The sequence below is a fragment of the Thermobia domestica genome, chromosome 12 (assembly GCF_964235325.1).
Source record: "Thermobia domestica chromosome 12, izTheDome1.hap1.1, whole genome shotgun sequence".
NCBI lineage: Eukaryota > Metazoa > Arthropoda > Insecta > Zygentoma > Lepismatidae > Thermobia > Thermobia domestica.
The window spans coordinates 207,228,124-207,250,334 of NC_137465.1; the positions used below are offsets into that span (position 1 = coordinate 207,228,124).

General features: G+C 36.5%; 1 protein-coding gene across 2 annotated transcripts in view; it reads right to left on the bottom strand.

Annotated features, from left to right (window-relative positions):
• The window catches only part of Unc-115a (actin binding LIM protein Uncoordinated 115a), a 292,228-nt gene extending 276,376 nt beyond the window's left edge, over positions 1-15,852 (bottom strand). For both annotated transcript variants that reach the window (XM_081734657.1, XM_081734656.1), the window contains exon 1: positions 15,439-15,852. In XM_081734657.1, coding sequence (XP_081590783.1) covers positions 15,439-15,442 — 4 coding nt within the window. In that variant the 5' untranslated portion in view covers positions 15,443-15,852. The remainder of the gene's footprint in view (positions 1-15,438) is intronic.
• Between the last annotated feature and the right edge of the window lie 6,359 nt (positions 15,853-22,211).

Below are 22,211 nucleotides of genomic sequence, written 5' to 3' on the forward strand. Positions count from 1 at the left end.
TTCTAATTCTACATAATTTCTATTTTCAGAAATTTCCGAGTCTGTTAGACAAGCCATTTCCAACTGAATGCTCTCGGACGTCACAATCTGATGCACCACGTCTCAGTAAAACTACACAGAGAGAACAAGATACACGAAACCGGGAGTAAAGAAAAACACAGTGGTGACACGCAAACTAGAACACCAGAGTCTCGATGGTACTAGACTTAGATCCGTGACCAGTATACTACTAGAGCCTTTCTATTTCAACTGTGGCCCTGCTAGTGCTACTGTCGATGACTTTCCGAACCTCCCCCGAAAGTTGCTGCGCCCGAGATATTTCAATTGTTGGATGCGAAAGCCTTGCCACAATGAATTATTTCACGGACTTAGCTATGGACTATCTTAGCCATTCTAAGCAGTCTATGATTTTCACTCGTCAAGACCAAGCGACTGAATGACAAATTGGCAACACGGCTGAGGTCATTCACTTCTTTCCCCTTAGCAAAAGGAAGGTTCCCTCCGTGAGAGGGTGCGGGGGTGGATCCGAAGTATGTTTCACATATTTTCCGAGAGTACACTTGAAAAGGAAGGCTATAATTGAATATTCTATTTTTCCTGTTTCATCCCTTCCCCCCATTTGCTCTAGTGTATTTTTCTGCTATTTCTCTGATTGTCGAAGTGTGGTACTACGTCATACATAGACCAGTTGCAAATCACTGTCTTAGAGCTGTAAGTTATACAAACGTCTAATTATATCCAGTTCTGATGGCAACTGTACTAACAGAAAACGGTTTTCAGATCCATATCTGTAAACCAGTATTTTGTCAACAAAATCAATACAACTGCATCATGTACTACTACAATTTGAATTTTCTTTCTTCCTTTTTTGGTTTCTTTTTTCAAAAATTAAATCCGGTTCTTTTAATGATTGTCTACGACTTATATAACAATCGTACTTAACTAATGCGATATTTGTTTTCCCCACAGGTTTCTACAGAAAAGTCAGAAACAAATCCTTTAATTGCAGATGTATTCTTTGATTCTAAACTGAAAGTTATCATTTGCTCTTATATTATACTCTGTAGGCTAAAGAGAACTACGATAATATGAAATGCAGGAAAGAAACATTCGTTTACAAATAATGACAAAAGAAAAAGCAGTACTCTATAGAACACACATGCATACTCATTCATACATACAGGACAGCCGAGTATCAAATGTAGAATTGAGATAAATAATAATAATAATTCTACGGTGTATGGAACCCAAAGGTTCAATGCGCCCCATTCGCAAAAGTTCTCGACTGACTTCTATCCTTAGCCAGCTGGATTCTGTTTCTACTCCGTATTCCTATTTCTGCACGATCCATCTTAACATTGTCCTCCCATCTGCGTCTAGGTCTTCCTAATGGTCGTTTTCCGATTGGATTTCCAGTGAAAAATTTGAACGCGTTCCTTCTTTCTTCCATTCTGGCTACATGACCTGTCCCCTGAGCCTTCTAGACTTAATGACCCTAACAATGTTAGGTAAACGGTATAAATTATGTAGTACCTTGTTATGAAGTTTCCGTCATTCCCGTCCCTCTTGGGTCCGAATATTCGTCTCAAAATCTTGTTCTCGTATACTTTCAGCCTGCACTTTCTCAAAGTAATCGACCCTGTTTCACAATCATATAGCACAGAAGACACAATTATCATTTTATGTTTTAGCTTCAAATTCCTCGACAGAATTCCCGAAGACAAAAGAGTTTGGACTGAATAATAACATGAATTCCCTGCTTTTAGTAGACATTTAATTTCTTTGTAGATATGATCTTGGTCTGTTAACACTGATCCTAGATATTTGAAAGTATCCACTTTGTCGTTTTGATATTTTGACCAAGGTGACCAGACGTCCCGTTTTAGCCGGGACAGTCCCTTATTTTCAACCGTTGTCCCGTTTTTTTTCTGATTCTCAAACGGGAAACCTAAATGTCCCGTTTTTAAGTAAACATTACCCAGGTGTCCCGTAATTATTATTCAAAATATAAATGGTCACTGTTAATTCTATACTCTTCCGTACTAACACTCATTGGGAAGGTTCAGCCGTGCCTAGAACTTCTGAATATTCAAATGAGAATTGAGTGTTCTGTGGTTCAAGTGGGAATTGAGTGGCAATTTTGAGTGTTGAAGTAGTTAAAAGTATTTTTGGGTAGTACTTAAGTTAGAAACGCTGTGTTACCATTCTTACTTGTGTATTTTGTAAATTGAAAACACTGCTGAGTCCCAAAATGAAATGTGGAAGTCACCCCCCCCCCCTCCCCGTAGCCGATTCGTATGCGTCCCGTTTTTAAAAGTAAAAGTTATGGTCACCTTGATTTTGACGCATCCATAATTTGCAGCATTGGGATCCCGGCAATCGTGCATTTACTTTTAGTTTCCTCTGCATTTACTTTTAAACCCATGTCCCTGTAAGCGTTTAATAAGACCTATGCATTACTTTCTACTATCCTCATATCACCCCTATCAGATTTACATCAGGATAAGCCATAACACGGTGAATGCCATTCAGCTCTAAGCTCTTTGGCGTGGGAGACCCGGGTTCGATTCCCGGCGGGAGCTCATGTGGTTCGGATTCCATGTTAATCAGTAGGTCCACGTCTCATATAGCCTCGCTGCTGAACGGGACGTTAAACTCAAAATCAACTCAACTCAACAGCTCTAAGCCCTGGTTGGTATCTTTTAATTTTTCCTACAGCGTATCCCAATACACTGAATAATAATGGCGACAATACACATCCTTATTTTACACCATTGAAATATATAGCAGTCGTAATTACGATCATATATTGGTCCACGATTAAAAAAAAAAAAAAATGCAGCTATAAAAGCACATAAGCCTATATCCTTTTCATGCACACGGATATAAACAAACCTAATGAGTAGGCCTACATACTGAGCACCTCACAGCAGTAAATAGATCATTACAATACTTTTTTTATAATGTCGATGTTTGGCTAACATGAGAGGGCGTGGTGGAAGGGAATTCCGGTCTGAGCGAGGCGCGTGACCCTCCGACTGTGTTGAGGACTTTTCGTGCCTACACGGTGACTCACACAAGCCCCGAGGCATTTCTCTGAGCCAATTTCCCGCTCATAACCCTTCGCTCCTCAACTACTCAACCGAAACGCGGAACTTGTTTTGTTTTTCCATTTCTTAGTAATGGCTGCTAATAAAATTACCTTGTAGCAAGCAATTGTGTATTTTGAACCAGTTGTTTTCATTGTTCAAAAGGTGAAACGAAAACTTACATTTAAAATAGGCGTTGTGCTTCTTATGGGTATTGCTCAGGAACCTTTGATAAACAACATCCTCCAAATTTCAATCCACCTCCATTAGATTACACAAAAAGAATCCCTAATTTATTGTAGTTAACTGACCATGTTAAAAAAAATTTAGAACTTCCTGAGAAGGGTTACCATGTCTGAATTATCGAATGCAGAAATTCTTTCAAAAGTGCCTTTTTTATTATTCCATCTCTATACTGACTGTGAGAGTTGATTACAGAAAGCACTCAGTAGTTGAAGCTTAAAATAAAATTAATATACATTGAAATAAAACTGGCTTGGTAATGGGAACACATCCGTTAGTCTTTTAAGGCTAGATTCATTTATAAGTTGATCCTCAACAGATTTCTGGCAAAGCACTATCTCTGAAATACTCTATGACAATTCAAACGCAGTAGAAATTCATCCGCACGCAATCCACTGAAAAGTCAATTTTCAAATATGTGTTTCCAGTATGACTATTTCTTCTTTTAACAAAACAAGGAAACGAGCTTAACAGAGGGACACCTGCTTTAAAAAACCGGCAGCAGATGGCATGAGTTTACAGACGCTCCGTAATACTGTAGAACGGCCTTTATTAGGAAATACACGTATTACATACAAGACACTCCTTTTATGTAATTTTTCCACCGGCACCTCTGGAGTTCTTCGCATACTGCTAGTACTACTACTACTATAGGTGATAATTGCTGGCGAAGGTTCTCGCAATACATGCCTTGTAGTTAACATCCTTCACTTTTACATCACTGGATGCAAACAAAATACGTTAATTTCACTCTTAAATACATAGAACTATCTCATATGAAAGTGCTGGGGTTGAATCTAAGCAAACAGAGCTTGGATTTGAGATAAGTTTAGAGCCAAAAATAAACAATGACCATTGACCTGTACCAGAGTTAATATTTACTTATTTACGACTGTACACAAGCAATTTATCTACCATTACGTGAATCCAGGTCAATTTTACGTCTTAAGAGCTCATTCCAATCTTCAGAATTTTTCAACTACTTTCTGTATCTTTATGTTAGATTATGAATACTAAAATACCTTTAATTTTGAAATTCACACTTTCGTACATAGGTCACATTTTTATCCTCTGTAGTAGTACCAGTATAATCCAAAATGATCGATTATCTCACCTTTCGGGTGTGAAAGGGGATTACTTTTTCAGGTGTAATAAAATTCTACCTATCACCTAACTCAATTAACTTACAAATATGGATTTATGAGTTAACAAATGTGTTAATATGAGATGACACTTTAAAACGAACAGAAGTTTTATCTGACGTTTTTATTATTATTATTATTATTATTATTATTATTATTATTATTATTATTATTATTATTATTATTATTATTATTATTATTATTATTATTATTCAGTATTCTGCATATTGGCAGATCCTGGGATTAATGAGTATATATACAGGGTGGCCCAAGAGTAGGTATACACCCCTGCATTGATCAAGTATAACATTCTAGTTTATGGGTTTATTTTCTTTCAAGCTTAAGACGTAAGTAAAAACACATTAAGAACAAATAACAAAGAAACTGGGTCTGCCTGATGGATAACAATAAGAAATGATATAAAATGCAATGAGCTGGTCAGTACGGTACTGTATACCTATGGGCTTGGGAATGTTTCTTCCACGTTTCTCGATTTTCAGCTTCCACTTTTAACTCTTCAATATTTTCTTCTTTTTTTAAATCATCAATCAGTTGTGTTCTTCTTCTCCCTACTCGTCGCTTTCTTTCCATCTTTCCTTCTATGGCGGTTTGAAGAAGACAATTTCTTTGCAAGATGTGTCCAATGCAATTGACCTTACTACGAATGATGCTAGCTAAAAAGCATCCTCTTCTCTCCTATCAGTTTTAAAACAGCTTCGTTTGTTATACTCTCTGTCAATTTTATTTTCTCCACCTTTCTCCAACACTATGAGGTTAGCGTACGCGCCTTTCGCGTGGGAGGCTAGAGTTCGATTCGCGGCGGGAGGTAATGTGGTTCGGATCCCACGTTAATCAGCAGGCCACGTTTCATATAGCCTCACTGCTGAAAGGGACGTTAAAATCAACTCAACTCAACTCCTCCAATACCACATTTCGAAGCTTTTTAAATATTTCTTCTCCAATTTCCGTAATGTCCAAGTCTCTGAACTATAAAGTTCAATAATCCATATAGGCTATGGTACTTGACCAATTTCTTCCTTAGTCCAATTATAAGCCTGCTAGTTAAGAGTGGTATTTTCTTGTTGAATGCTTCTTTAGCTATAGCAACTCTTGAACTGATCTCTTTGGTACAGTAACAGGGTGTCTACTAAAATTCCAAAATGAAATTTTGTGACTTTTTCGTGACCTTTTCTTTCTCAAACCATAATATTTAGCAACATTCTCACGAGCGAATTTGGGTGCGAATTGAGCCGAATCTTCATGCATGCGATAGAAGCGTGCTTTGCTTGCGATTTATAGCGTCTAAAGCCGACCATAGACATTTTTGGTTTTGACGATTAATAGGACAAAATTTTCCAGCCTATACTTATATTTGTACAGATAAAAAAAAAAAATCGTGACCCTAAAACTGAATTTCGTGACTTTTTCTTGACTGTCATGGCTATTTTCTGATTTCGTGACTTTTTCACGACTTTCGTGATCGATAGAGACCCTGAGTAAGGGTCTCTCGTCAAAAAAACTTCCCAGATACTTGAAATGATCGACCTCTTCAAGTTCTACGTCATTCCTACAAAAAATAAATTCAAAATATTGGATTATAATATGAGAAGAAAGCAATATTCTATGAAAACGAGCAACATTCCCGTCAAATATTTATCAGAGGATGCGGGTGTCATTAATGAACTGAAAAATACTTGAGTCTTGATCATTATTAAGTTTAATTACACATTCCGACTTCTTATAATATACATGTTTTACTATTTTTCTCTCTCTCAATTTCCGCATCACGAAATGAAAATGAAATGACATCTGTTTTACGTCCCATGATTACGCCACCTAGGCTAGAGGAGACGGTGATGATGAGATATTAATGAAATGGTGAAGAAAGTGGGAAGGAACGGGAGAACCCCGACAAAACCCACGCACACGGCATTTGTCCACCAGAAAACTCACCTGACGTGAGCTGGGATCGAACCAAGAACCCCATGCGCTATACCTCATCATCGATGACTTGTCTAAGTTTTACGTCCCACGATTATGCCGGTTAGGCTAAAAGAGACCGTGATGGTGAGAAATGAATGAAATAGTGGAATGAAGAAAGTGGGAGGAAACGGGAGAACCCCGAGAAAACCCACGAGCAGGGTGTTTGTCCTCCATAAAGTCCACACGGCACGAGGTGGGATCGCACCAGGGTCCACAAGCACCGGAGGTGAACGCTCTACCACTGAGCCACCGTGCCCCCCATATATCGATGACTTGTATTTACTATATTGTTTTCTAGAGTGAATTTTTCTTAAGATACTACAGCACAAGTATAATTTGTACTTGAGATACAATGTTTCTTCCTCGTCATTTAAAACTATTCCCCCTCTCCGGAAAATTAATAATAGTAATAATTACCAGCATCATTAGCTTCTAAACATTAGAGGAGATTCGGAGTTATTTCCCCCTTCTCCTCCCTGAAACAAAAAATAAATTCAAAATGTTGGATTATAATATGAGAAGAAAGCAATATTCTATGAAAACGAGCAACATTCCCGCCAAATATCTATAATGAATTAACATAATCTAATGAATCACGTAATATATTTAAATAAACCTAAATATGCACAACAAAATCTTTATGGTGACCTGATAGGTTAGTTTCAAGTTTTAACACTATAATTTTTCCAAACCACGTTTACCATCGTTAAATAATAATAATAATAATAATAATAATAATAATAATAATAATAATAATAATAATAATAATAATAGTAATAATAATAATAATAATAATAATAATAATAATAATAATTCCATGACTATGCCGGTTAGGCTAAAGGGGACGGTGATAAGAAATGAATGAAGGGCACACGGTGTTTGTCCACTACAAAGCTCATTTGGCGCGACCTGGAATCGAACTAAGGACCCCATGCACCAGAGGTGAACACTCTACCACTGAGCCACCGCAGCCCTCACGTTTACCATCGTGGAAAAAATTAAACACTGATATGAGACACGAGTAGGGCTGCCAACTGTGGAAAACGAAATTGCCGGCCTCCCCTCACAAACTGATTATGATAAAAGAAGCATTATCATCACCGGGCATAGAGGTAAAATATCGGCCATTTGGCCATCTGAAGACATGGCATAAAGTTATTAGGTAGGGCATGTCCCACTCGTTCTCTCCCCCTCTAACGATCCCCGTTGTAACAGAGTAATAACAATAATTAAATTAAACCTTTCAGCTTTACATTCCACGTTTTTACACTAAACTAAAAGAGACAGAAGAATGTGAACGGAAGAACTTCCAGAAAACCTTCGGATACGATACTGACCACAACAAGTTGACGTGGCCTGGGATCGAACCAAAGACCTCTGGCATCAGGAAGTGAGCGCTCTACCACTGAACCACCATGCTGCTCGGATTTGAGATCATCACAGTCTGCATCAGATTCACATCTTATGTTCACTTGAGATCCTACTTCCAATATATCCTTGCATGAACTCCAATAAGTAGCACACACACATGACACATACACTGGTTTCTGTGACACAAGCCAAAACTACCATTGTGATTTTCCTGTCGCAAGGCAACATATATTTTAGGTTAATTGGGGGGAGGGAAGATTCTCCTAATAGATTTCTAGCTTACGATTAGAACAGAACCAAAGAGGGTTAATTCCTGCAGACAATTTAAAGCAGCGTTTCCCAACCGGTGTGCCGCGGCACACTGGTGTGCCGTGAATGGGCCGCTGGTGTGCCGCGAGAAATCGAAACAAAATTATTAATTTTATAGCAATCAAATTGCAAAACGTAGAGAAAAATGTATATTTGTATTTCACATTACTATGAACCTCTACTATGAATCTACAATTTTAAGTTTCATATACTGAGAAAAATCCGTTCTCCAGACAGCGGTATATTGTACAAATATACGGAAACCTCTTGCTTACTACAGGAATCAGTACGAGGCATACGCTATCCTTATGCTATATATGCACTGCCTAGATGCATCCTAGATGCTATATATGCCTTAGATGTTACATCATGCCGTTGCAAACTATTTCGTAACTTGAAAATTTAAAATATCATTCAATCCTTTAAAAAAAATTACCTACATTTGTGTTTTAAAAATAAGAGATATTTGTTTGTTCGTTCGTTATTTAGTGACCTTCCTTCTTAGTAAAAAGGTTGGATACAGTTTTTAAAAAGAAAGCGTATTTTTAAAAACCTGAGTCCAATTTTTCATTGCATTTGTTTTCTATTTTTAAATTTGAATGAAAAATAAGCATAATTATTTACCACGGGGGAAAACCAGTGATCGAGCTTTCTTCTCTGTGAGGAGATCAACAATAACAGAAAAAATACCACTGTGTTTTATATTTACAAATAATAATATCTATAAGTGTGCCGCGAGAATCCAAGTAACACCCGTAGTGTGCCGCAAGTTGAAAAAGGTTGGGAAACGCTGATTTAAAGGGTCATTTCCTCTTGTGTAGATCCTTCATTTGTGATATTTTTTAACTTTTCTCTACAGAATTATATTCACAGTGTTGAGGACCAGATCCAGTTTTGATTTTTAGTCCACGGATTCATCTGGAAAATCATTCTTCTCATTTTCTTAGAATAAAGTTAATTTTATTTATTTATTTATTTTTTTTTTACAAACTTCTTTAAACCTATTAACACGTCCCTTACTTGCTGAAAATTAAATTATCTAATACGTACCTCTAATATTTCTAAAATTATTTTTTAAAGTAATATTGAATTTATAAAAAAAATCCAAATTCATTTTCACTAAGCAAGAGGCAACTAGTTTTGGAGCAAAAAATCAATCGGAAAACGACCATTAGGAAGACCTAAGCGCAGATGAGAGGACAATATTAAGATGGATCTCGCAGAAATAGGAATACAAAGTAGAAACTGGATCCAGTTAGCTACGGATAGAAGTCAATGGAGAGCTTTTGTGAACGAGGCATTGAACCTTCGTGTTCCATACGCCACTGAGTTAGATTAAATTTCTAGTTCATTTTAAAAAGAAATTATATATTTCTTATATAAATCAATAGATTAGGAGACAAAAAGGGTGTAGGTATTCCACGCCATTAAAATGGATAATCTTTATTGTATTAAGGAAAAGTAAACAACTGAAATATGTAAAAATAAAACTCGAAGAAATAGGACCATGTTAGAGGATTTTAGAATAATTTCACAATTGGAATTTTAAAGCTAATCCGTACCCGTCCATTGTCAGGTGTAAACAACATCTTATGACAAGTGTGAATAATTCATCAGGAGTTAGCAGACCGAATAAATGCTACTTCAGAACAAAAACAGGTTCATGAAACTTAACACTATGACTTAGATAAAAGGCACGAGTGTTTGCCTGCATAAGCAACAACCCGAGATGGCTTGAATAACCACTAAAAATTCATTAACTTGCACTTTCACGATTTAAAATGACTTCATCATCATTGAAATGAAAACAAGACCTTGCATACGTCAGCCAAGCGTGCAAATGTTAAAAAAAAAAAAAAAAAAAAAAAAAAAGAAAAAAAAAACACTGGCGACATGGTTTCTTTTTGTGTATAAGAATAATACTGGGAGTACGTGTAACAATACTGAAATGTGGACTTTTACTAATTAAATTATTTCTGTAGTTTAGTGCTTCTAATTACTTTTACATTATTACTATTATTAAAAGTTTATATTAATTGTTAAACAAAACTAAATTCCTCTTAATAAAAATCAAGGTCTCGAAATTAAATAAAATATTCTTATTTATTAGCTTAACATCTCATACTTATGAGCTGTAAGCTAAAGAAGGGGTCATAAACATAATCATAAAAAAAAAATAGGATAAAAGCAGCACCAAAAGATATTAATTCCGAAAGAGTACGAACACCACAGATCACAAAAGCTCGAACCAAAGACCCTTCGCATGAGCTACAAGGTCAACAACCAAGATTCTCTTTTTTGCTCTCAGTCTCACACAACGCGAATGACTACGAGGGCCACTAGTGTAGGAAAAAGTACATCTGATCATGAAATCTTCATTATATATGTACACTCATGTCCAAAATTATTGTTGCATATCTATAACTGTCTTCTTCTAAGAATATAATTTGATAATCATTTTGCAGGGTACTTTTAATACTGATACTATGTGTATAATCGGGAAATGGATATTTGTGGTAAATTTCATAGGAAAAGAATTATAAATACGAAAATTAGAATGATTAAAACAAAATGTTGTTAAATGGACAATAAAGTTTTATCTTCGTTTTATTGTTCTTATTTACTGCTCTTTTGACATGAAATTTGTCAGATACAGGTCTTAGCCGATTATACACATACTAACATTATAAGAAATGCCGGGTGAATTCGTTATCAAATTATATTCCTACAACACATTTATAGACATACGACAATAATTTGACATAAGTGTACATCAAGGAGAGGAAGCTGAGGTACTCTAACAACAGCCACATCTTCGAAATGGATTAATAGCTGGCAGGGCCGTTTTTCCGCAACTTAAAGGAAAATATTTGAAGTTCCATGCTTTAATTAAAAAAAGAGTTCGATTGATAGAGACAATGAATGGGATTAAATAATTGTGTAATAAGGATTCCTAAGTGAGAGCAACAAAATATCATAACACACCGAACGTATATGATATTCAACCACGTACATCGACCTGAAATCGAATCTTTAATTTCCCGCTCCAGAAATAAGCTATCCACTTCTCACAAATGACATCCCCTTTCATGCAACCTTGACACATATTTATATATAGAGGGCCGGATTTAGCGGGGTGCAAAGGTGCACGTGCACCCCCTTTCGTTGTAAATATACACTACCTAAAGTGAAAAGCTAAAAGTGGGTTTTGCAAAATTAATAGTCTTTCTGTCAATTTTCTGAAGGTTGAAGGAAGAGGATTCATCGAGAGCAGACACTGAGTATTTCCAGGGCAATTCCTAATTCACACTACAGATGCCTAAAGGCATTTAAAATACTCAAATTTAATTCAAATATACTGGCTGTTATTTGGTGCACCCCCCTCAGAAAATCCTGGATCCGATCCTATAAATACAGTATTATCGAAAGTTATCAAACGAAGATGACTGTGTGAAAAATTTCGAAAATCTTAACTTATGATCTTTGAATTGTCACACTCGAGAGAAACCCTAGAGTTCAGGGGTATTACCTCGCTCTGCTGTTACTGTTAATGACACCCAGACATCATAGCTATATATATTTTCTTTGACACTCATGAAACAATAATACCTTGATCTCTTGAACATTCATACAGCAGAATCTCTTGAACATTCATACAACATTGTTAAAAAAAAAAGTTGGAGTAAGTTTTGGGGATAAATCGACATTATCCCAAAACAAAACAATAATTTAACTACTGAGGTGATGCTCGTGATGATCAAAACAAACAGAAAACTGGATTGTTCATTACTTCCTATGCATCACTGAGGACACATCAGTTGACGACCTTCAGCTTCACGTAGGATTCCCACTCATATTTACCACTACCGGAATCAAACCCAGGTCATTTCCACGAAAGGTCGGACGGAGCTAAATGGTTACCTACAAGAGAGCTTCTGGAATTCAATATATTTTCTGCATTATTTTTAGTGTCTTCCAATAAATCTCTCGTATACCAAAAAAAAAAAAAAAAAAAAAAAATGAAAAGAAATTTGGGGTTGGCGCACAATGCTGCGCATATCATGGACCGAAAGGGAAAGGAATGAAGACGTACTAAAGGAAGCTAATGAAGGACGACAGATCAAGAAGATAATGGGATAAAGAAGAAACAGCATGCTTGGCCATCTTATTCGGCACTCCGATTGGATCACCGTGCTGATCGAGGACCCCGAAAGGCAGAAGGAAAACCAGGAAGAGGAAGATAAGGATAGAATATCTAGATGCAGTTACGAAGAAGAGACCTTATCAAAATATAAACAATTTCCATGTTGGACACCAACCGATGGTTGAAGTGAGGAAGATCAAAAAAAAGCTCAATTGATGTAAATCTACTATAATATGATCAAAACACAAAACGAATTGACATTTGGAGCAGCACATGTTTTCCTGCTGCCACCTCCGCTCTGCTCTCTGTAATTCAGTTACTTTGAGAAATGCGTTACTAGTCTGCAACATTGCAATGTTGCTGTCCCTTTCTACAGAAACCCTATACTTGAAACTGCCATTACGACGTTTATCCTCCTTCGGGGACCTTAATAATCCTGCTATGACTTGCAACACAAATTTCCACGTGTTTTGAACTGTCAATTCGTTTCTAATTTTGACCCAAGTATACATACTCTACAAGATTCGAGATTAAAACCACTATCCATTCTGATAGATTTCAGTAATTTCAAAACATAACGAAGACTGAAACACAACAAAGGTGTAATTTTCTTTAAACAGTAAGAATTTCCTTAATTTGTAGTATTTCTCGGAATTAAAATGCCAAAAATAATAATTTGAAAACACGGAAGTTTATTGCTTTTTCTTATTTGAAATTTGTAGACTTTCAATCCGTACAAATTTCTTTACCTAGCGTTATTCTAAAGCAAAATGCATTCTTTGGCTCGAATTGCAAACAAATCCTATACATTAATACAGTACCAGTCACCACCAAAATTACATATGCACACCCTACATGCACTCTTTTCATCAGAACCAACTAACTGTAATACAGTTTTCAGATCTTTCTATACGCCTACTGTATATCAAAGCTGACTTATCGTCAATTAGATTCAAAGTACTGGTAGCTGTAGTAACTCAAATGCAAATTCTCATACATTTTCTTCCAAATAAATCAGTTTATCTCCCTATAGTTTCCCTTTAATTGAAGGGAAACTAATGTAATTAAGGATTTTTTTTTTTTTAAAAAAAAGGACATTTACTGATCATATAAAATTACGACGAAAAAAAATTGTATCAAAGAATTTTCATCTTCAATTCAAACCTTTACTTATCCCATTGGGACGGCAAATTTAGTCTTTTCTGAAATTTTAGAAATGAACATATCTTCAAGACCAACAGTAACCAGAATAACGAACACAATGCCGTACAGATTAAGAATATGGATACAAATCTTCTGTGTGTAAAAGAAATTTATTAAATAAGACTCATTTTATTAGTGGACTGTCTGTCTGACAGATATGCTTATGAGACATTTTTTTCATGATACACAGGGAAATGCAGGGGCCAGCGGGAGCGAAGACGTGCGAGTAAGAAGGGTTAGGGCGCCCAAGGCACAGGGACGATTTGAAGTGAGTCAGTCTTATAATACCTGCAACAAGTGCACATTAGATGTTAATAATATATATAGTGTATGCAGAGCTTATCCTCTGGGAACTTCTGTAGCAGTCAAACTTACAAGCAGGGTTTGAAAAATCTTGTTTGCACGCAATAGCCAGCCAAAAAATCAATTAGCCAGACCAATTTGCAGTCAGTGTTTATGCTCACCAAATATACTTTAATTGCCGTGACTTTACTCGCCAAATGTGAATTCTTTAAGCTCTGTTTATAAACGAACTGCTACCTCATCAAAATACTTATATGTCTGCCACTTGCATACATGGGTTCCTCTTTCCTTGTAAAGTAATAGATTTTAACTGTACAATTTCACTGTTTATGCTTTGTGTGTGTGTGTGTGTCTACTTTGGGTCACTAGTGAAATGCCTTTTAGGGCTTTGTGGTGCAGAAAAGTCCAATGTGTTAAGGCTTAGGCTAGGTTAGTTTACGTATAGTTTCGTATTTCCGATCCTACTCTCCGGCACTTAACCCGCCTTTTTTTTATTAGGTATTTAAATTAATGCCTTGGGAAAGCATTAATAAGTTATAACTATTTTCTACAAAACAATTCGCATGAACAATAATGGGTTGTTTTAAATTAATAGAAAATTAATTAAATACCTTTTTCTGTAGATCCTCGTACGATGGTATTCTCAATAGTGATGTTTAAAGATCTATGTATATGGGATCAAAATGAGTGGAGTTTAAGCATATGAATAGGTCCTGCATATTGAAATACAGACTTATTCTCAAGCAATTCGAATGTAAATTAATGTTTAACTTTTCAAAGCTTTACAGTATTCAATAAAATTGTCGTGTGGATACGTTCAAAGTATTAGTCCTGAACTCTCTATATATAATGTCCCGTCTATATTGCAATTTACGGGAATATTATAACTAACTAATGTATAGAAAAGCACAGTACAATTTTCAACATTATTAAAGTTTCAAAATATACATGAATTATAGAAACGGCGAAATTCGTTCTCTCCGATTAACTACAAGGGCACATACAGCTTTAGATTAAAAAGTGAGAACTCCAAATGAGTTTAAAGGATTTATTTTACCCGATCGGTGTCTTTCAATTTCTTATTTAGTACGTATTATGCTGCTTAAATGAAGAATAATTTATCTTCTATATTGTACCAACTAACTTTTATCCTGAGATTACACATCAATATTCCTTAGACAATTTTCCGAATCCAAACAAAATGATCTTACCGGCTATTGTTATTTTACATGATTTGTAAATTAATTTGATTACAGTCGTAACCATATTCAACAATGGTTTAATTAGTATGTAACGTAGTGTATTAGAATTGATAACCACTGTTGCAACATAATAATATTTTTATAGTCAAAATTATAACACTATCGGTATATGATTTACAGAGATCACTTATTCAATGTGTGCAACTTGAATGAGTATTTACATAAATAAAACGGCGACGCAAAGCATCCGAGTCCACGCCTCTCTTCTATAATTAGAAATCTTCAATCAGGTTTATAGATACTGTTTTACGATTACCTTTCTTCGGCAAAATATGTAACGCCTATGGCTCTAAGTCAAGGCCGGCGTGATGAGGAAGAACGAAATTTTATGTAGCCTCAAGACACGAAGCGTAAGCCTAGTTGCATAACTGTGTCTCACACGTACTTACCCATTTTGATTGTATTTCAGCGATATTCTGCGAGTTAAACAGCAATAATATGTCACCTAAAGTCCATAGTAATCAGCTTTCTGCTTGTATCACATTGCACAGTAACCCACACTAGTTAAAATCCCATATACTCACTCCCCACAAACAAACTACAGAATCCTTCTGAGCAACCTTCCCAAACGTTGTCACACCGTCTACGAACCATTGACGAAGCGGACGAGTTCAATTTTAGTCACGAAGGGGAGCGCTCAATTTGCCGGCAAATATCTAGGCTGCTTTCGATGTTGAATGTGATATTTTTGATTCTGTTTAATACTCTATAACAAAAGTTTCTAGAAAAATATTTCTTTCTTTCTTTGAAAAGGGAAAGTGACATATTTGAGAAGTCTGTGAAGATTAAAAATACCACATAGCCTAGGCTATGGTTGTCCTTTTTAAATATAAGTCGAAACCTATCTTGAAAACATATCAACATTTTAAAAATAAATATTCTATATACGTACAGTATAATACGTTTATACATTAATCATAAGTAGCTCTATGTGGCTGAATTCTTAGCGTTTTAGCTTTTGATGTGCGACAACCAGGTTCGATTGCCGTTGTGATCGTAAACAGAGACTGATTTAGATTATGACATAATTTCATATTCAGCGCCGCGTTCCTTAAACGTTGTGTCGCGAATACATGTCAGGTGTGTCTCGAGATTTTTAATATCTTCTAAGATCTTCCGCAAAGAAATTATCTTTAAAACAAAATAAAAAAATATATATCGCCAATCGACTTGATTTCACACTTGCCTTCCAAATGTAAAGCTGGAAAGTTTACTTTTAACGCTGTTCGTTTTTCTTTGGAAAGAAACACTAAACATAGAAAAGTAATTTCAATAGCACGATTCTTGATGTTTTCTTCCCGATTAAAGTCACCTCATTAGTTTAAAGTTTGATGTCTTCTTATATTTCTGATGGTAATATTTCTTTCTTATATTCCTGCTTAACAGTCATAAGTTTATTTTATGTTAATATGTTTCTATTCAAGATTTGTATCTCTTAGTCGTTCCATCTTTTTTAAAAATATATATATATGTATTTTTATGTTTGGTTTTTTGCATGTAGGAAAAAAGTCACATGCAGGGGTGTCGCGAAAGTTTGAAACGTACTTTGGTGCGCCCCAAAGGAGAAAATGTTGAGAAACGTTGAGTTTAGTTTAGCGTCCCGTTCAGCAGCGAGGCTATATGAGACGTGGACCTACTGATTAACGTGGAATTCGAACAACATGAGCTCCCGCCGGGAATCGAACCCGGGTCTCCCACGCCAAAGGCGCGTACGCTAACCGCTTAGCCAAGAAGGAGCTCAATGTTGAGAAACGCTGACCTATACGAACAGATTAACTTGCGGTCGGAACCACATGAGCTCCCACCATAGTAGCTGCTTTTGGGGAATAGGGATGACCACAAAGTTCCGGTTCCGGCGGAACCGGTTCCGGGAGGAACCGGTCCTTGGAGATCTGGTTTCTAGAACCGGTTCCGGAACCGGTTCCAGACCTGGATCCGAAAACCCGGTTCCAGACCTGGATCAGAAGAACCGGTTCCAGACCTGGATCCGAAAAACCGGTTCCGGAACCGGATCTTTTAAAACCGAATCCGTTTAGACCCGAAAACCGGTTCCACCAGGAACTGATTCTGGCTATCCCTATTGGGGAAGTTACATAGGTAAAAATTTAAATAGGTCTATATTGCTGAGGGCCGGGCCCCCAATGCTCATATTACCCCCCCCCGCATTTTATTTATGAATATACAATATTTGGTAATTTGAATTCAATTTGTCTTAAGACCCTTAAATGTGCCTTCTGCATCTGAATGGACTCCCCTTTAAAGTTACAGAGAAATCGGCGCCCTTGTATATCGCTACAAGCGAAGGGAAGAAAGTTTACGTGGTATATTAATTCTTGTATACAACTTTTTGAAGCTGTATGCAGCTCATTCAGCTGGTAGCAATAAAATATAAGCTCTACCGGTGTGACTTCCCATGTTCGTGTTTCATAAATTAGAATGTCATCAATTGTCCTGTTATAGCAGCACAAATCTGTCTTCAACATTGGGGGAGGGACAGGTAAGACCGCTCCCATTTTTTTTTTTTTTAAGCGATGTTCAAAATGCTTATGAAGTTGAGAAACAATGCTGTGGATTATCAAGGGAGCAAAGTTTTCTTCAAAATTAGGAGGTGGCCAGATTTAGGATTATTCTGGGGGTACATCAATTTCATCTCACTTTCCTTTATGGCAATTGGACACAAATCATCACATTTCCCCCCGAAAAACACATTTAAAATCGGATTATTGAGGGGGAGAGTCCACCAGTCTCAAGATTGGAGGGGACATGTCCCCCTCATCTCCCCTGGGATTTGCGCCAGTAGTGGAATGACGAAAACCATTTCTCCTGAAAAATTCCAAGAAAGTTAGTTTATTCTTGGTAATGAGATGCAGGGGTGGATCTAGGGGAGAAACTTTTTTATTTTATATATATAAATAAAACCCATCCCAAAGTTTGGAGCCCTTAAAAGTAGCAGTATGACAACCCACCGCCCTCCCCAGAAGTCGGTCCTGGATCCGCCCCTGATGAGATGTCTCAAAAACTTCTCTGACCAGGCACGTAGCCAAGGGGGATCCAGGGGTTCGAACCTCCCCCTTCGAAACCAGATTTAAGGAAGGATGAAACAAACGTAAACGAGATAAAGAAGATCAGCCTTAAAAATAAAAAAGCTACAGCAAGCGTTGGGTTACTGTTTCTTATGAGGAGCTTTGTGTGGAGGAAACGGGTGGGGTATCAAGTTAAAAATGGATATTATTGTAACAGAGCACTCCGAATTCCACCTAGCTCCATGCTAATCCTGGACTACAAATGATGATCGATAAACCGGTTCGATCAGATAGATTCTGAGGTAGAACTTAAGATATACCTACAATTACCAATAATATGAGCTTGGTCAGTGTTCGAAGTGGAAAAGCAGCAGAGGTGGTATGCTTTATTTTGATTTTGACTCGATATACCGGCTAGCTAAGTATTGAAGTATAGTGAGGGTATGTTGCCTAGAAGATTGCATTTCTATTTACATGATGACTAAAAATAATTGGAGATTCCCTGTAGTTACGAGAGGGAAGCACATGAAAAGACTGATTCCCCGACAACTCTGAAAAAATATCCCCTTATGTTGCATTATAGAGAATTATTCACGAAAATGTTCAAAAGCTGAGTTTTTATATTAACAGTTTCCTGCGGGAAAACTGCCGGACCCCCAGTCGACTGAGGGGTATTCCAAACCCCCGGAAGATCCGCCCATGCACAAAACACGACATTTATATGAATTAAGGCAGGAAGACAGATACATAGGAAAGAAACAGTTCAATATGGCAAACCAAACTATAAAAGTAGATGAACTTCTTTGTAGATACCTCATTTTAAAAACAAAAGGTAGGAAAAAGATAACAAAAATATCAATGTTATCAACTTAGAAATTATTTCTACATAAGAAATAAGTCTTTTTACGTACAAAAGCTATTCGTCGATTATCGTTTAAAAATGGATTTATTAAAGCAGGATTGCAAATAAGCAACACAATTTTATTCGCCCAAGAAAGAAGCTACTAGTCCACATCCCACAATAGAACTCATTTACTTACCTTCGGTATGATATTAAATACTCGTCCGCACCGATGAACCACTCGCCCCGGGCAAGTCGTCGAGCGCTTATTTGGATCCCTGTATTAAAGATATTTAGCATCTACTCTCCAATAACGGTATGTCTTGATCACTGAAAAACCAGAGGCGGTATGCCTTCATCACGGAAAAAACAGAGGTGGTATGGCATACCACCGCATACCGTTTCACTTCGACCACTGGGTAACATAGGTTCCAGTTACACTTGTTAAATGAAAATGAAAATGAAAATGAAATGAAATTTTTGAGTTTTACGTCCCACGGTTACGCCGGTTAGGCGAAAGGAGACGGTGATGATGAGAGATGAATTAAATGGTGGAATGAAGAAAGTGGGAGGAAACGGGAGAACCCCGAGAAACACACACGGTGTTTGTCCCCCACAAATTTCACTTGGCGGCAGCAGGGTTTGAACCCGAGACCCCAAGCACCAGAGGTGAACGCTCTACCACTGAGCCACCGCGGCCCTACTACTTGTTAAATGAGTGGGATATCCTGGCGAATGAGTGGGATACCCTGGAGAAATTAGGGAATTTGAAATTTCTAGAAAGCTTACGGAATTCACAGAATTTCTGCTAGGCTAATAGTCAGGGAAATTTTAAGCTTTCGAATACATAGTGTCGTTCTGTAATAATGTGGACATTCTTTTATCCTAATTTTTCGTCATCGCTTCCCAACAGTATCAAACATGTTATTTCAGAAACAGTTTCCTACTGCTCTTTTAACTTGTCATTTGGAACAGACAATAGACGGAATAATAAAAAAAAAATGTGGAAAGAAAGCTCTGTTAACTTTGATTTAACAGAGAAAGGAACGCAGATGTAAAATATTTTACAAGACATTATTGAATATATACTTTTTATAATGGGTATGTACTTTCTATAATAGTTGAGGTTATAGTGAAAGGAAAAGTGTTATATTTGAGTGAACAGAGGAAGGAACGTAGATAGGCTATTGAAAAATCTTTTTCAATATTTTTTTAAATATTCTTTTTTTTACTCCAGATTTCTTATCCTAATTTTATTGTCCTAACAAACAAATGTCAGGCACGTAACTAGTAGAATGATGGAGCCCCTGGTGTGACAACCACAGTATTTCATGTCATACTCCCCCCCCCTTCGATTACGGAATCCTGGGTAAAAGAACAAATATATGTTTCCAGTAAAATGTAGTTTAGAATGATCGAGCCCCTGGAATGATAATCCTAGTATTTCATGTCACAGAAACCCCTTCCCCATTATGAAATCCTGACTATGTGCCTTTCTCTGACGATATTTGTTTATCTATATCTATATCTATATCTATATCTATATCTATATCTATATCTATATCTATCAATCTATCTATCTATCTATCTATCTATCTATCTATCTATCTATCTATCTATATATATATATTATATATATATATATATATATATATATATATATATATATATATATTATATATATATATATATATATATATATATGTGTGTGTGTGTGTGTGTGTGTGTGTGTGTGTGTGTGTGTGTCAGGCACACGTAGCCAGGATTTCGTGAAGGGGGAGGTCCGTGACATGAAATATTGTGGTCATCACACCAGGGGCTCGATCATTCTAAACAATTTTACTGGAACATATATGGTTCGTTTAGCCAAGATTTCGTAACGAGGGGGGGGGGGGCGTGACATAATCTAAAGAACTTTACTATCAACATATATTGGTTTGTGAGGATATGTTGGTAAGTATTTTAATAAACTATGAAGAAATCTCGAGTAAAATAAAAAAAAAACTTATTGAAAAAGATTATACAATATTTACATCCTTCCTCTGTTTATTCAAATATAACAATTTTCCTTTCATTATGACCTCAACTATTATAAAAAGTACATAATAAATAATGTCTTGTAAAATATTTTACAATATCTACGTTCCTTTTTCTGTTGAATCAAATGTTAACAACTTTCTTTCCACATATATTTTTGTTTTTATTATTCCGTTAACTACTGTCTGTTTCAAATGACAGGTTAAAGGAGCAGTAGAAAATTGTTTTTGAAATAACATGTTTGATATTGCAAGAATGCGATGACGAAAAATTATGATAAAAAATGTCCACGCTGTTACACAACGGCACTATGCTATCAGAAGCTTGCAATCTCCCTGACTAGTAGCAGAAATTCTGAGAATTCCGCAACTTTTCTAGAAATTTCAAATTCCCTGACTCTTCTAGGATATATCGCTCACCTCGCATGCATGTATTGCAAGTAATACAAATTTCCTCATAAGAAAGAGTAATCAAACGCTTCCTATATTTTTTAAAATTTTTTTAACGCTGATCCTTCTTTTTCTAATTTCATTTTGTTTCATCCTTCCTTAATTTTTTTCATTTCTGGTCTCGAAGGAAGGGGGGGTCTAGACCCCCACCCCCCTTGGATACGTGCCTATATATATATATATGATAATCACTTTGCTTGTGACTTCGTACCACCCGACCAATCTCAATCAAATTTTGAACATAGATGAGGATCGGGCCTGGGATAGTTTTTATCACTTCACTTTGACGGTGAAACAGGGGAGAAGGTGCGGGAAATATTTAAAAATGATCGAAAATGACCTATATTAGTGTTGACTCAAATCCATAGTTTTCGGGGTTGCTGAGATGAACAGTGACACTTCTGATGCCGTTTAAATCCAAATTCAGCCCCACAACTTGGGAGAGGGGAATATAAATAAATGATCGAAAAATGATAGGCCCTATATAAATGATCGAAAAATGGCCGATTAGTATCGAATCCCTAGCTTTTGTTGGCGCTGAGACGAGCAGTGACTCTTCCGATGCAATTTAAATCTAAATTCAGCCCTTTATATTCAAAATAAAACGCATTCTCCCCGTGCGAAGAACAGGTATTCTGCGAGTATTTTATAAATAAACAATAATAACTTTACGAAATGGCAGATGTATTTTGAAGACCAATACCAACAGGGAGTAGTTTAGGGATGGTATCGAGACGAGACGAGACGAGACTTTGTACAGTCTCGGTTGATAAGTAGCGGTCTCGATCTCGTCTCGTGTCAAAAATAGCCGT